The 15,578-nt window shown below is 44.2% G+C and overlaps 1 protein-coding gene across 1 annotated transcript in view; it reads right to left on the reverse strand.

Annotated features, from left to right (window-relative positions):
* Positions 1 to 15,510, reverse strand: part of RYBP (RING1 and YY1 binding protein) — a 40,207-nt gene extending 24,697 nt beyond the window's left edge. The window contains exon 1 of the mRNA XM_010147850.1: positions 15,272 to 15,510. Within this exon, the coding sequence (XP_010146152.1) occupies positions 15,272 to 15,510 (239 nt within the window). The remainder of the gene's footprint in view (positions 1 to 15,271) is intronic.
* Positions 15,511 to 15,578: the final 68 nt, after the last annotated feature.

Here is a 15,578-nt window from a genome sequence, read left to right on the forward strand (position 1 = left end):
CCACAGAGCAGCAGACTTATTTTCTTAATTATCCAAGGTCAATGGCAGTGAATATTGAGCAAACTGACAGTCAGGGAATGTAGATACGAAACTGGAGGACAGGCAACCTTACACTTGCTTAGCAGTAGTATCACATTTTAATATAAAGTTCCTCCTTTTAGATGTGAGAATTATTTTCTAATTAATCACCAATCGCTATATTTTAATCACCAATCGCTATATTTGATAAGGTATCTGTCTAGAAAGAGAGATATCAAATTGTGTACCAGCATAATTCTCCCTTTTTCCTAGAATCATGGTATCGTTTAGGTTGGAAAGGACCTTTAAGCTCATCAAGTCCAGCCGTAAACCCAAAACTGTTCGTCCACCACTAAACCGTGCCCCCAAGTGCCACATCTACATGTCAACTAAGAGAAAAAAGTACTTTGAAACCCTTACGCTCTGCTCCAACATTTAAGACAACTTAAGTATCCAGTCAGCCACGAGAATAATACATTGTTCTTTTATCAAATTCATACAGAAATACAGCAAAACCTCAGAATTTTGATCAGTGTCTCTGCGTGCATAAGATATTCACAGAACTTTACATATAAACAACTTGAAAGCATCACACCCCCAGTTCAATACCAGGAAGGGAGGTCTCAGGCGCACAGGCTCTTCTGTCACCTTGCTGAACTACATAGCTTTTCCAGGGAGAGTCGAGCTTGTCACAAAACAGAAACTACTTTGGAAATCTCACTAATCGTTTCAGCTTCCCTAAACACACGCGCGTGGTAAAGGGCTGACCGAGTTTTACTAGTAATGTATTATAACAGAAAGGTATTACGTAATTTCCCATCAATTTCTATTCAAAAACACAACAAAAATGTGTATCATTCTCACGAGCTGAAGAGCTGTTTCATGCAACATCCATAACTGCACAGCAATTGAAGGTTTCTGCAATCACAGATGCAGAGAATAGCTCCAACAAGCCTAAGGTGAGCCGGATTCTTGGTTTGACCAGGTCCTGATGAGAAAGAGAGAAAGGGAAGAGGAAAGGCACAGAAAGGTGCCTCCATACATGTCCTGATGGAACCAACGCAACAACAACAAACCTGCCCTGACCATAACGGTCGTGGGAATAAAAACACCATCCTTTAAATGTTCAGTGGTCCTCAGGGACCTCATGGGGCTGTATTTCTTTCCAAGTTAGGTTCCAGTTTCCTCAGCTTGTTGGTAACATTACATAACTATTAATTATACCGCTGCTCGCCATGCTTTTAACTGTGATGATTCAAACCGCTTCTAGTAGCTCACTAATCCAAAGCACAATCCTCCTGACAGCAACTGACAGATTCAGAGTATTCAGTTTGAGCTGAAAGGAAGAAAAAAAATCAAAACTCTCATCTGGCTGCTGAGAAAGCAGCCAATACTCCTGCTGACCAGACTCACAGCTCGGTCAGGGGCCCGGACACGCTGCTGATGGGACTCCAGGCCTGGCGTTAACACGCTCAGTAGCTCTCTCAGCCCAACGAACGGCAGACAAGGAGCAGCCCAGACCTACAGAGTGGGAAAACACAGAACCTGGGTGGAATACGGACAAGTTAATAGCAGCAAGAGAAGTGAGGCAGTGAGCCGCTGGGATTGGCACCCTGATGTGGTGCCATTGTGGGGGTTTTCCACCCTCCTGGCAGCACAGCTGGACCCAATAGGGTGCCCGCTCCCCCACCCCAAAAGCTGATGCCCCCAGGGGCTGGCTGTGCCTGTGCCCCAAAGCCCAATTGTCCACTCATCCAGGACCAGCCAGGCGGCTCGGAGAAGAAGCTGGAGCCGAGCTGTGCTAACACAGCCAAGGCAGATTTGTTCCCAAAGGCCAACTTTAAATTGTAAGAAAAACAGAAAATTGGGTCTCTCTTGCACCTTTGCTGTCAAGGAAAGGTTTCAATCACCAGGTACCGGACCCAGCAGGCCTTCCCCTCAGCTGCGTGCTCTGCCTTTGCCCTCCCCTCCCACTCTGCCAGCATGAATCTTCCTTGCAAGCTCCAACACAATTCTACATGCATTATTTATCCCTCCTGCTAAGTCATGCAGTGGGATAATTACTTAACTATTGTAATGATATTTTGCAATGGCTGTAGTCTATTATTCTAATTGATTTTCATGGGATTGCTTTTGCTCCATGTTTTGAGCACAAGAGCATATTTTCCTAGAGTATGAAAAGCTAAGTTTGACATTCATGTTAAGCCTAAGAGCTGGATGTCAAAAGTGAATTTTTAGAAGAATATCAAGGTATTCTTAATTAAAACAGTGTTGATATATTTTTACCATCTCTTCTAACAAACGATAAAGACATGTTTTTTCATAAATCTAATGAAATACAATAATAACTATTATTTGTGTTAATCAAAGTTTCTTCCTTCCAACAGAATGCTGTTTTCCTTGTAAGACTTAAGTTAGCATAATTACCAGACGTTTGAAAGGTAAGATCTGCAAAATTATTATTCGCAAACTAAAAGTTTAAACCAAAACACATTTGCATGTCTTGCATAACACCACATTAGATTTTATTAAGATAAATGCTCAGTTTAGGATTGTGAGAATTGTTACAATAAAATCAGTCCTTGACATACACTCAACATGATATAAGTTACACAGGAGAGCAGCCCAATTAAACAATTATTTATGTCTCCCTACCCCCAGGATATTCTTCAGGCTATGCATGACTCAAGATGTAACAGTTTTGTGAAGCAATGAATAGGATTTCAAAAAACACAATAGTCCCAGTAGTTCAAAACTTGTAAGAAAACTTTTTCTGCCTCAAGCCAGAAATTCTTCCAGGAGGATCCTTACTTTAAAAGCTGCTAAGGATAATTCTATGAACTGGAGCAGGGAAGAAAAGCAGCAAGCCACTGATAATCGACCTGTCTTACCTACTAATAATCTGCTGGCTCTATAAGCACAGGCATGAATACAACTCCACAGAGAAGGCATATAATCATTTTGAGCCAAGTGAGCACACAGGTACATGAGGACTAGCATATCTGTACGCTGACAGCAAACCCAGGAATCTTACACAGCTGGCAGTAGAAAGGCTGAACTTGAGGCAGATGAGACAGAACTACAAGCCCTGCAAAATTTGCTGAGTATTCTGGACTTTGTGGGTATTTTGTTTCTTTCTGCTTAAAACCAAGAAAATCTTTGGTCACCATCTATGACACTTACTTTAATAAAAACAGATCCAAAGTTTTATCAGTCTCAGTCCCTGTTCAAACTTTAAGGGCTCCAGAATGACCAAGAGCTACGAGCGATCTGAGTCCTCCTCTGCTTACACAGATTGACTTCCCCACCCAAGTAATTTAGGGCTTTATACAATACAACCCGTTTCTCAACTGTTTTTTTATCTATTAAAAAATCTCCCTGGAAAAAAGCAGTCTTGGAACAAAGCAAGATCACGAGAGATAACCGTGTTAGGTTTCATGTCAAACTATTCCCATTCTTCTCGACGCATCGGTCTGATCCAGCCCTTGCAGCTGATGACAAAGTGCTGCACTGACTTGTGCAGCCTCTGGACACAATTCAGAAAAAAAAAAAATCAATGCAGAGAGCAAAGGGTCATGTTCTCCACAAGTATCAATTACCTGTGGAACCAAGACAGATTTGCAAATGCTAGCACACTTCAGAAATAAAGCGAGCAACTGTTATTAAAATAATTTCAGGTGTCCATATTCCCACACCTGTGACTAAGTAAACCTGTTCCTTACGCTGTATGCCTCTGTGTAAAAAAAAAAAAACACCACTCGTGCTTGTGACAGCCCTTTAGAAACAAAAAAGCGCAGTACATCACTGTACAGTTTCAGCGCTTTGAATTCAGAGTGCCAGTGGGAAAGTCGGTCTGGCTCAAAACACGAAAAAGGGGCAAGAGGGGAAAAACTAAAGAGATGGAAATAAACCCAAACTACTGCTAGGTGTTGTCCCTCACGCTCCCTGCACATGAGGGAAAACCCTGAGAACTGGCACAGTACTCCGACAGCTACCTTATTACGAACCTTTCCCCGTGACTGGCTTGACATGCCTGGCCGTTGGCAGAAGCAATGCCTCTTCCAAGCACGAGCCATGCGACTGTCCTCACACCTGAAATCTTGATAAATGCATCCACTGAACACTAAGGTGTGATCTCCCATGCATTTACGGAGTAGGTACGCAGCATATGGGCACGATGTTCTACCACCCTGTTCGTTTTTGAGTTTTTAATCAATTGGTCAATTTGTAACTGGAAAAAAAATGTCATCCTCTTCATACAAACAGGAAAGCTGTTGTTTATAATCAAGTTTCACTATCGCTTCTTTGAATGCTGGTTGAACAGCGAATCTCAGCACAGCAGCGTAAATTCCCAGTACACGCTTGTACGTTCCCAGCTGATGCAACTTAGAAGTCTAAACGAAACCTGCGTTGGTCAAAACTTCTGAATGCAAATGCGTGGTCCCAACTTTTAGAGGTGCTGCAAAACTGTCACTGTCAATAAATCACTTAACGAACCTCAAAATTCCACAGCTTGAGCTCTGGTATCACAGACCGTCCCTGCAGACAGCCCCGTGGAGGCTAACAACATTCGTCTCATCTTTTTGACCTCAGAAGTTAAGCAACTTAGAACTAACTTGAGTCACATCCAGTAATAAGTACTTCTAATTAATGAGTCTAAATTGCTGCCAGAGCACTGTATTCCCACACCCATGATTAAGCATGTTCTGCTAACCCATATGTAGCAATCCCATGTCTCTAGTACCCATACAACACACAGCTGGGCCATCCCTCCGGTGCTTTAGAAGGGAAGACATCGCATTACGCCGCAGTGAAATGAAGCATACAAAGCCTACCCACCACGCTGTTCCAACAGTTGTGTCACCATTTGTTTTCCTGCTGCCCTTGCTCTTATTTTTAAATGATTATCTATACAGTTCAGAGAAAGGAAAATAAACATTGGGGGTTTTAAGTCTGAATTCATGTGCTGTTTTCAAAAAGACGCTTCAGGATTTCAAAGTGTTTTCCAAAAATTAACTTAACCTCCTGTAAGCCATTACGTGGTCCGGAGTCCTTACTACATTTGTTTTACCAGCAGCTAGACCTATGCACTAGAGTTATCCAACTGGTCAGAGCCACAGAGAGTTAAGAGAGAGGGGGGAAGTAAGTCCAGCAACTAACAGTGCCCTGGGTGCCACCTCCCTGCTCACAGCGCCACTGGGTACACAGAAACACCCGCCAGCCATCCAGGGTAACCGTTTTCTGCCAATACTTGTAGTTTCATTGCGTGTCATGTGGGAATGCACCATCTCCAAACACCAAGCCGCTGCTTACGCACGGTTTGCAGCCCAGCATCCCCTAACAGGCACACTCCTGCCCACCCCAGAGCAAGCCCATGCTTGTTCCCAACACGACCACTTCCTCCAAGAGGTAAAAGCTCTGAAAGGAGCAAAGCAGCCATGGAGTAACAGCCACTGGTAGGTTAACCTGTCCGCCCTGGGCAAAGCTGGATGATGCCCACCAAGCCACCTTTAAGCTAACTCGTTTCTGCCACGACACAACAGCACGTAACCCAGCCGCCCCTCAGACGAGCCACCCGCCGTCGCTACTGCCCGTTTCATCTTTCACTCTGACAGGGACCCAGCGCCATCAGACACCATCAGAGTAACTTCTGCAACCCGCCGGCTTCACTTTCAACACTGCTCCTCCAATTCAGACACACCGTCCTTCGACTCCCACGCTGGCACCAGGCAGTTGCCAGTCTTTCCTACACAAGTCAAGCTACTTGTATGTAAAACCAACAACACACACATAATTGTCCCAAAATAATTCAACATTTTTATGACAAGCAGTTTCAGGCAATATAGGTTTACAAATTGCTAATAGTATGCTGAAATTGAAATGTTTCCTAGCACTTATTAAATATTTTTGTTAAGTTGATCCACACCCATGACTGTTACAGAGAACAAATAAAAACGGTTGTGTTTTTCCACAGGCACCTGTAATAACCCAGCAACAGCAGCCAACAGGCACCAACCAGAGCCTCCTCGCTCTATTAGCATTACAGAGGAGAGCCTCCCCTTCTGCTGCTAATGATGTGCTCTACCCTCTACCCCCAGGAGACAAATGACTCCACCGGCTGATTGACTCCATCACAGGGCCATCGTCCATCAATGTACTGTCTCTCTGGTTGAAATCTCATCTCAGGAAGAGAAAGTGCACAGTACCCTTCCGAAAAAAACAGTGAAAGCACTTTCAGAGTAAGAGCTCCAAGACAGATAGTTGGAACCAAATGTTTCAGCAACAACACATTTTTAACAACCTGAACATATATGCATGCTTTGTCTGACTACGACAAGTAAGATTTGAGTCCTTCTGCTAATCTAGGTGATTTTTAGATTTTTTTTTAATAAAGGAATGAAACTCTTTCCATAGACATACATTTCTTGATAGAAAACACAGACAGTGAATACAACCATACAGATTAAGGAGTGGCAGCTCCAGGATATTTAGCAACGGGTGAATCCCAGCCTCTTTCACACAGGCTCTAGTCACACTAACATCATACTATCCCCATTGATACCTGCAGAGAGAAGCAACAGAAAATACAAATCCTTCCATGCATTTATTTAGTACATAGACAATAAAAAAATTAAAAGGGAGCAATGCTATTTAATTAAGAACTACCCCTAGACACATGTGGGACCATGGCACAGGGGGTAACCCACACTCAACATTCATCAGACAGTATTACGCTCAATGTTGCATCATCACTGAAGCCACCAAATCTTAGTATTCCGACATCCTCCGTCCACCTCCCCAGTTCGACCCTGTTAAGCTGTACATGAATCACCCGGACGTAGTTCCACCCGCACAGAAATAATTTAGTTCAGGAAAAATATTTCAGATTATGATCAGTCTCACGTCTGTCTACTCAACAATATAAATCTGAAGAAGGCAGCTTTATCTCAGGCAAGATATTTTGTCTCACTTAGCACCTCTGCATTTTACAAGCAATCCATCTCTGAAATCCCAGAGAACAATCTGCTTGAGAAAACACGTCTAAACATTTATTCCTTGTTTACCCCTAAACAGATTCCAAAACTGACTTGTTTTGCTTCCGTTTTATTTAAAAACAACCAATCTGATAAGATCCTCAAACTAAAGTTTCTAGTCCTCCTGAACATGTTCCCATGTAAGTTGTAAATATAATTTCTGGAAGTTTGCACCTCCTTACAGCAACTGACATAAAGCATACACTGTGCTTACTTAAATATGGAACATTTCAGCTTTCAGCAAATTGCCATAAAATGTGTACTTCAAAATGTTTATCAGTCAGAAGGTTAAAACCAGTTTGAATATAACAAGTGTTCTGCTTCTGTGGTAAAGAACATAATTACAAGTTTTTAGTATTTGGATACTTGTAGTATGGGAGGTTACTCCAAAATCCCCTAAAAATCCAAAGTCTCAAATAAGGCCACATACAGTTCAACATCAGGTCTCCTGGATTCGGGATCTATACTGCAGATCCATACTATCTCTTTTTCTCATGCATTTCCAGTATTATTAACAGATGATTGACTGCCAGTGTGCTTTTAACTTTCAGAAACACAGGCAGCACCTTCAACAATAAAACACTATCAAAACAATGACCAGTTTTGGCTTATTAGCTTTGCTTTTCCTAAGAAGGAGTTGAGATTCACCTGACTGAAGATACCGAGTTACTGAACAGTCAAACAAAGCCCACCAGGACAGCAAGAAGTGATGCTTTTCCCCCTCATTCACACTTCAGCCAGTCAGAATTACCGCATTTCCAACGTTTGTGAATTTGCTGATGTACCAATTAGCACTCTGTTACAAAGAACACGCTCCTAATTAATAGCTGGCTTATGGGAAGAGCAGTGTCGAGGACATGGTCGTACCTCCAGATGTACCAAAAAAGTGTGAAAGGACCTGTGGTTGATGTAAAGAACACCTGTCTGCACAAAGAGACAATCAATGTATTTAGCATGTGCCAGCTGTAAAAGGAACTTACAGGAGCGTAGTGCAGGCATTTCCATGTTATTTCTCTATCATCTAATCCTGGACATATGCTTAGGGTAGCATCTACGAGTTACTCAGTATTCGGGATCTGCTTTTTTTGCCATGTCCTTAATAAACATGAAGTAGCAGCAAGGATAATTTGCCCTTACCTGCCTGAAACGTGCACTTCAAATACTCAAACCCTCCTGTAAGACCCCTTCCCTGTGGAAAAGCCCCGATTTCTCCTTTTACCTTATGGAGGAGAAGTCAGTGCAAAAGGAGCAATGAAGAACCACTGCAACACAGCCAGACAGAGAGTTTGTATGATTCTTCTTTCAGGTCAGAGCTATGCATTACGAAACTCCAGCGCACCTTGTGAGCGACCTACATTGCGGGACTGAAACCCACTAACCTACAGAACCACCCGAAATCCCGCAAAATAGGTCAGTGGGTTTCCTCGTAAGCAGAATGACGCAGACAAGGAGAGATGCACCTAATAAAGGACAAGCAGAGCGCATCCTTCACCTAACGCAGGAGCAGGCTGCAAACCGTTATCTCTCGCCCTGCTGCCATACTCCCGTGCATCGGCAAGACTTCCCAGAAATACCATGAACTTTGAGCTTCTCACTGAGAGACCCCGAAGGACCTGTCTGCTCATTCAAGCCCAACGCAACACAGCAAGGAGCCGTGAGCCTACCAACAGCAAAGCTGTTGAATTCACGTCGCGAATGCAAAGCATGTCTCTTAGCAGCCGGACTACAAGTGACACCTGATTCACAATCAGCAGTGAACCAGCCTGGAGTTACGGCAGGGGTGGCCAAGCTATAGCACAAAAGCTGGATGTGGCCAGCCAAAATAATCCATCCAGCCCACAGCACGTTACCTGCCAACCTTCCCCCCTCACTGGTCTTGGGTCGCACGCGTTGCTCTCAGGGACTCAGCCAAAACGAGTTGCTGGGGAACACCAACACGCAGCATCGGACAGCGAGCAGAGACCCGGCAGGAGCTGAGGGTGACCTCAGGGAAACACACTTCACATCCACCGCCTCCCTCATCTCAACTACTGCACCGGTCAACGCTGCACAAACACACTTCTATTTCCAGTTCATGAAAGGTTCCACTTATTAGATGAACCCACACCAGGGTGCAAATACACATGCCAATTGTCCAGATGCAGCAGCCCCTCCACAACCAGCTGATGGGAACATGAAACAATCAGGGCAATTAAGAAAGGCAGGCAGAGAAAGCTGCTCTGCATTCCTGTGCCTACCAGACCCCTCCGAGGACCTGCCGAGAACCAGTATCCCAGAGGATGCAACGCCTGTTCACAGCAGTAAGAGAAAGTTACGTGCCCTCTCCTCCTACACGCGCATACATACTTTGATTTAGATTCCCATCTCCCAGAAAAGCAGTCTGTGGAGGAAGGGAAAAATTAATAATATCCACACTGCATATTATCAGTGATAAACACGCCCAGTGTTGCAGTTTATCTATTAGATCTTTATGCAGTCTCCAACAGCTATCAGAGACTGATATTAAACCCTACCATCCACAATCATTTAAGCCAAACAGGTAACCCACGTGAAAATTATAACACGCTTTATCCACGCTAAAGATTTTACTATGTTATTTAACATAAATCACCTTTTTTCCCCTAATATGTAAGGCATCATAACAGGTATAACTTACTCCTTAACAGGACCTTCAGGAACAAAAAGGGGTAGAAGCGAAGTGTGGTACAGCAGCTACCACACTACCTACTGTGCTTGTCACCTACAGTATTTCAGGCACCCAAATCTTAGAGCCAGGGGGTATTGCCAAGGCACTGAGGATCCTCCCTGCTGAGAATGATTTCCCAGAGGTGCTGAGACCCAATGGAGATCCTGGGGTGATGGTAATGAGATCATTAACGCCAGAGCCAAACACTAACAAAGAGCAAATCAGGACACAGCTCTTATTCCTTTCAAACAGCCCCAGTACAAGACGCAGATGATGTGCCAGTGTTATGCTCGCACCAGGATGACAGATAATAGCTGCTCTGAAGCTGAACAGCTTCATCTGCGCAGATGAAGTCTCACAGACTAACTCCATGCTAGTTAAACAGTAAGTGTAGCATGAATCTGTACCAGTAGTCAGTTTATAATGGATCGATACCCCAAGCCACGTGGCTAAGCCACCTGGGGTCCAGCAGTATAAGCCATGAAGTCAAACTTAGTGTATCATCAAACCACAGCCCCCAGAACTCAGGGCTTGCTGCGAACCATCAGCAAATGCTAGCTAAGTTTGCAAAAGGATGCTCCTGCCCTTAGCTCTCGTGGCTTAGGGAGTTTGCCAGACTGAGCCAAAGTATTCCTCATATACAAATTCAGAAATTAACAGCTAATTAGACAGTGCTGGTAAACAAGGTATGAGACAGCAGAGGCCTGAAGAACTCCTTGCAGCAGGAGGGCAAGCACTTTGCAAGTAGGTATCATGTGTTCCAGCACTCGGAACTACCCAGGCAGTTACCCTGTTCTCACCATCCATCTCACCATCCTCGGGATCTGGATGTCCCATGGAGCACTGCCATGACTCCAGACTGGTACAGACCATGCTCCACTCCACCTGATCCAACGGCCATTTAACTTCAGTGATCAAGAAGAAAAATAGGGATGGTTTGATCACCGATCTCAGTGACCAATGAGTAAAACAAATACTTCACAACAGCTTTTTCCAAACCAGTCACATACTCCATTTTTATAGAAAATAACCCACATAAAAGGGCAGCTACGATACTACATAAAACTCACCTTAACGCAGGTGAAAGCTTGAAAGAACTGAATGAAAGCCCTTTGCTTCCAACCTACACCACAGCCACACTCCAAAGCAAAGCATTTTTAGAACAGTCCTGCAAACACACAGCAAATAAGCAGGACATATATTAGTTGTGCAATCGTCAGGATCATGAGCCTGATTCCTCATTCCAGGAATAGCAGGACTATCTGGTATCTATTCTGGTCAGCCCAGCTTGGATGCGGAACAAGAGAATACTTTTTGATGGTGACACGGACAGTAGTTTTATGTCCTTCAAGGTGCCAGCTTAGATCATGCAAACATGCAAAGGAACTTTCTGAAGGGAAACAAAGGCCAGTGTCTGAGACACCTGTTCCACAGAAGACAAAAATTCATTTTTAAATGATGATGACTAGTTTCAGCTGGACATGCCCTCAAAAATAAGGATGGCAAGAGTGAAGCACTACTGACATGCACTCCTTGAGTGCTCCACAATGAAACGTATGTTCAGACCACTTGATGCAAACTCCCAACCCCGCACTTCAGGCATACAACAGAAATGCTTATTACGTACATGTCCTGCAGGACATACGCACTACAACTTGTTAATTTTGTACTATAAAGTCCCGTTGTTTTGTTAATTTGCGTGTCAGACATCCAGTTGCTGCTCTCACATCTTCCACTGACTTTATTTAGTGTTTTTCTCTGTAATCAAGGCACGTTCACGATAGAGGATGCAAAGTTTGGACAAGGAAAGCACTTATCCTGAAGTTAGACAAAAATTAACATCAGAGAAGCTGCACCATATTGTACCACCGGTCTCTTTATCCAAAACAAAGCTTCAGAAAACAGCAACCACTGCTACAAAAGTGAAGGGAAGGGGGAAATTTCCTTCTTCACAACAGTGTCCAAAAGCAGAAACACTGCACGGCCATGCCTGGGGAGAGGAAGCTACAAGAAGCGGTGTACAGGAACACCACGTATGTAAACCATCAGAGAACCAAAGGGGAAGAGGAGCAAGAATATCATTCAGGAAAACAAATGGAAACAGGGAGCCATCGCCTACCCTCAAATAGGAACACATGGGTCCCCGTTAACGGGAAATACAAGGCCAAACTCTGCACTCACATTCCTAGGAAAGCCAAAGTAAACTTTCCTGCCCGATTGAAGAAGTAATGGATACTGGAAGGGAACACACGTCCGTGGAGCAAACTTCCCGGCAGAGGTTTTAATTCAAGCTGCCTCCTGCGTGCAGGAGCTGGTGGGGCTACACCTGAACAAACCACCAGAAGAGCCGCAGGACGCAAGTGGAAGTGGTGGCCAGCACCAGTTCCTTGACCCGTTACACCACCACAAAAACCTCTGGGAAAGAAAAAAAAAAAAAAAAGTCTTGTCTACCCCATCAAACATTACCGTTGCTCACTCCCAAGCCAGGCAGTTAAATCACTGTCTATCCCAACTGAACGCTGTGTCGAACACAGCTTGTATCTTTGCCATGATCCTCACGGAAGGAAAACCATAGAAAAACTCAACATACTCGCATAAAATAGAGCGGAATAAAGTTTAACCATAAAAACAGCAAGAATTAGGTTGAGGAAAGGGAGCTAGTGACACACTGTAACAAATCCAGTATTCAAGTAAGTACTACAGGTTTAATGTAACCTTCGCACCACAACTCCCGATTCTCTTGAGATGGGCTTGACCTGCTTTTTATTTAAAAATGCAACTCAAATATTTATAAACAGCCCCTTGAAAAAGCACTCAGGTGCAATTTAACCGTTTAGCACCTACAGTGGTTCTGCCTTGGCAGGTCAACTCCGAAGTTCACTCTGCGTGAAGTTCCTTTTATGAGATCCTAGGGAAAGGGGGTAGTTGGATCCGACAAAGTAGAACTTGTAACTGCTGCCAGCCACCCCTCCCACACACTAAAAGATTGTATCAAGTCTGAAAAAAAGGCACACACGGTGAGAATTAGCTAATGTCCTAACTAGTTCTCAAATCAGAGAATATTTATCAGCCAAAGTAAATTCTACAGCAAGTAACTGGCTTTACAGGGGCTGGGGGTGGGGGAATAGGTCATACCAGATCTTAATAAAAATACCGGGCACACTGGAACTGCACACAGTAATTTGAGGAGAATCAGTTGCCTCACCACATCTACGGTGTCTGTCTTTCACTACTTTGTGGGTTTTTTTTAACAAGTGAGTTTGATAAATTTCCGATAAGTGTTACTGAAGTAAGCCTTAATGAAGCAAGGCAGTTTTAAATGTGGAAAAGTGTCATCAACTTGTCAAATTGCAGCTTAAAAGCCAAGCTCATCAGACCCCTTACATTTCAAGTAATAAATTAGCAGTCATAACTCATTAAATATCTTTACATCAGTCATTTGGTTTAAAAATTCTGAAGAATTTCCCCAGCATCGACTCGTACGTCACATACTGTAAGACTCAAAGCAATACCACAACAAAGAACTCTGACCTCCTGGGTCTCCTCAACATACGACGCGCACTCACAACATTCAATCACTCCCGCTTTCGGTGAGATTTATTCATAAATGACATAAATATGCAAGAAGACATGATGGTCCATTGAATATTTTAAATACTTTCTCAAATTCAACTAACAAAAGCAATTTAAAAAGCAGCAAAAATGAATAGAAAGCTGATGAATTAAATGAATTAAAATTAGAAGCCATTCATAAGGGTCCATTAAAAGCTAAACAGAAGTACAATGTTCTACACCCGAGGATCACATCTGCAAGTAAGGCTACAGCTCTTAACCTGAAATCACCAACTGCTATCGCATTTAAGGGTCCTTTAAAAGATAAAGCATCCTACTACCCCAACAAATAGTTTGAAAATTATCACTTTAAAAAAAAAGGGGGGTGGGGGGGATGCGAGAGAAAGCTGCTGCTCTCAAAACGAACATCAGCATGGTGGTCAAATGAGAACGATCGAGTCCGACACAAGATACAACCCATATGGGCTCCTACATCTCATTAAGGCTCTCCCTCCTACAAACACCCACGCACACGCCTGACGTGACGCTGTGGGAACCTGAGGTGACTGCAAGGCTACGCGCTGTAGTAGCACACTTAAGGACCAGCCGACTGCAGGATCAACGTGTTTCACCTGAGCCAACAGGGAAGCGGAGAAAACAGAAACCCACGGAAATCAAGCGTGCTGGGAAGGTTTAGCTGCATGACAAAACAAGATTTAACAGAACGAGCCAAGAGCCAGCTGTAGGAGCATACAGAACACTGCTGTCCCGACAGCTACACCTTACCCAGTGCTGGAACTACGCTATTTAAAATTGGTTTAAGTTCAACACCTCTGGATATTCTGTAAAAAGCGTAGGGATATTGTATCCCATGTGCATTGTAAAACACACAGTGAAGCCCTACAGCAGTCTGTTGGATAACTCAGAGTTTCAATGGCCCAAAAGCATGCTCCCCATTAAAAACGTTGGCACTTCACATTGTTTCAAGCACAGCGCGAACAATAACCAACTGAACACGCTTTCACCTCCTTTGTCAATCAAGTCAAGACAGCCAAGTCATGCAAACAGCCTGCTGATCAGAGCATCTCAATACGCTGCTTCCCTCAAAGGAGGGAAACGATGCCTTTCACAATGGAAATCTTACAGACTACATCCTTGGCAGAGCACAGCAACGGGAACTCAAATTTAGAAGGTACAATATTAACAAAATCAGAAGTCAACACGGTAGAACAAATCAGAAAAAGAAAGAAAAAGCTGAGCACCACATGCCTGTTTTAGCGTCAACCGATATTTCCAGGACAAACTTTCTGAACCTGCAGGAGAGTGAAAGGTTTGGGAGGGGGCAGGTTGGATTTGAGATTGACTTAACTGCTCTGTGTCAGCTTCACCATCTCATAAAGACTTCCACAGTTACCCAGCACAAGGCAATCAGAAAGACCTGACAGCTAAAGCTTTCAGAAATCCACAGCATTCCCACACTGAGCACAAAGCCGACTCCTTTCAGATGACAACAGACAGAGATCAACATCTCAGGAAAGGAGTAGTTATTCTAGTGGCATCTTTAGTCTCAGCCATTTCCCTTCTCGCTCTCTAATCCTCAACCATTTCTACTCCTGTAGAAAAACACAGGTAAACCTCCACCCGAAACACAGAAAACTGTCTGCCTCGAAGCACAGTTGGAATGTTTCTGGCTGCCAGCGGATCTCCAAGAGGTCCCTCCGTACATCAGTGACAAAAAAACACAGAACAACAAAAAGATTCAGGTCGCTGCCACATCCACGAAACATGTCTTCCAGCTCCAATTAAGCGCTTGAAAGAGAATTTTTAAAATCCACAAGCTTTTAAACAGGGACAGAAGGGACCGCATCAGGGGGGAAGGAGGGTGCAACCAGCCCACAACCGGGCAACAGCGGAAAAAAAAATCAACAAGTCCGCGCAGCCCGGCGTGGCGCGAAAGCCGCGACGAAAGGTGCGGGCGTACCTTGTGGAGGTGCCTTTCCTGACATCGCAGATGCTGCATTTGAAGGCCTCGGCGCTGTTCCTGAAGGTGCACACGCTACAATCCCAAAAGCCTTCGTCGGCCGCAGGTTTGGCTTGCCTTTTCGGCCTTGAGGAGGGGGAGGGAGAGGGGAAGCGTGTGTACGTGTGTGTTTGGGGAGGAGGCGGGAGGAGGAGGGAGAGGAGGAGAGAAAGAAAAAACACGCACACATGAGAAACCATGTTACAGAGCTCCGAAACCCAGCGCCCGGGCACAGCCGACAAACACCTACCCCGGAGAGGTGCGGTGC

Source organism: Eurypyga helias, unplaced genomic scaffold (genome assembly GCF_000690775.1).
Source record: "Eurypyga helias isolate BGI_N326 unplaced genomic scaffold, ASM69077v1 scaffold35162, whole genome shotgun sequence".
Taxonomy (NCBI): domain Eukaryota; kingdom Metazoa; phylum Chordata; class Aves; order Eurypygiformes; family Eurypygidae; genus Eurypyga; species Eurypyga helias.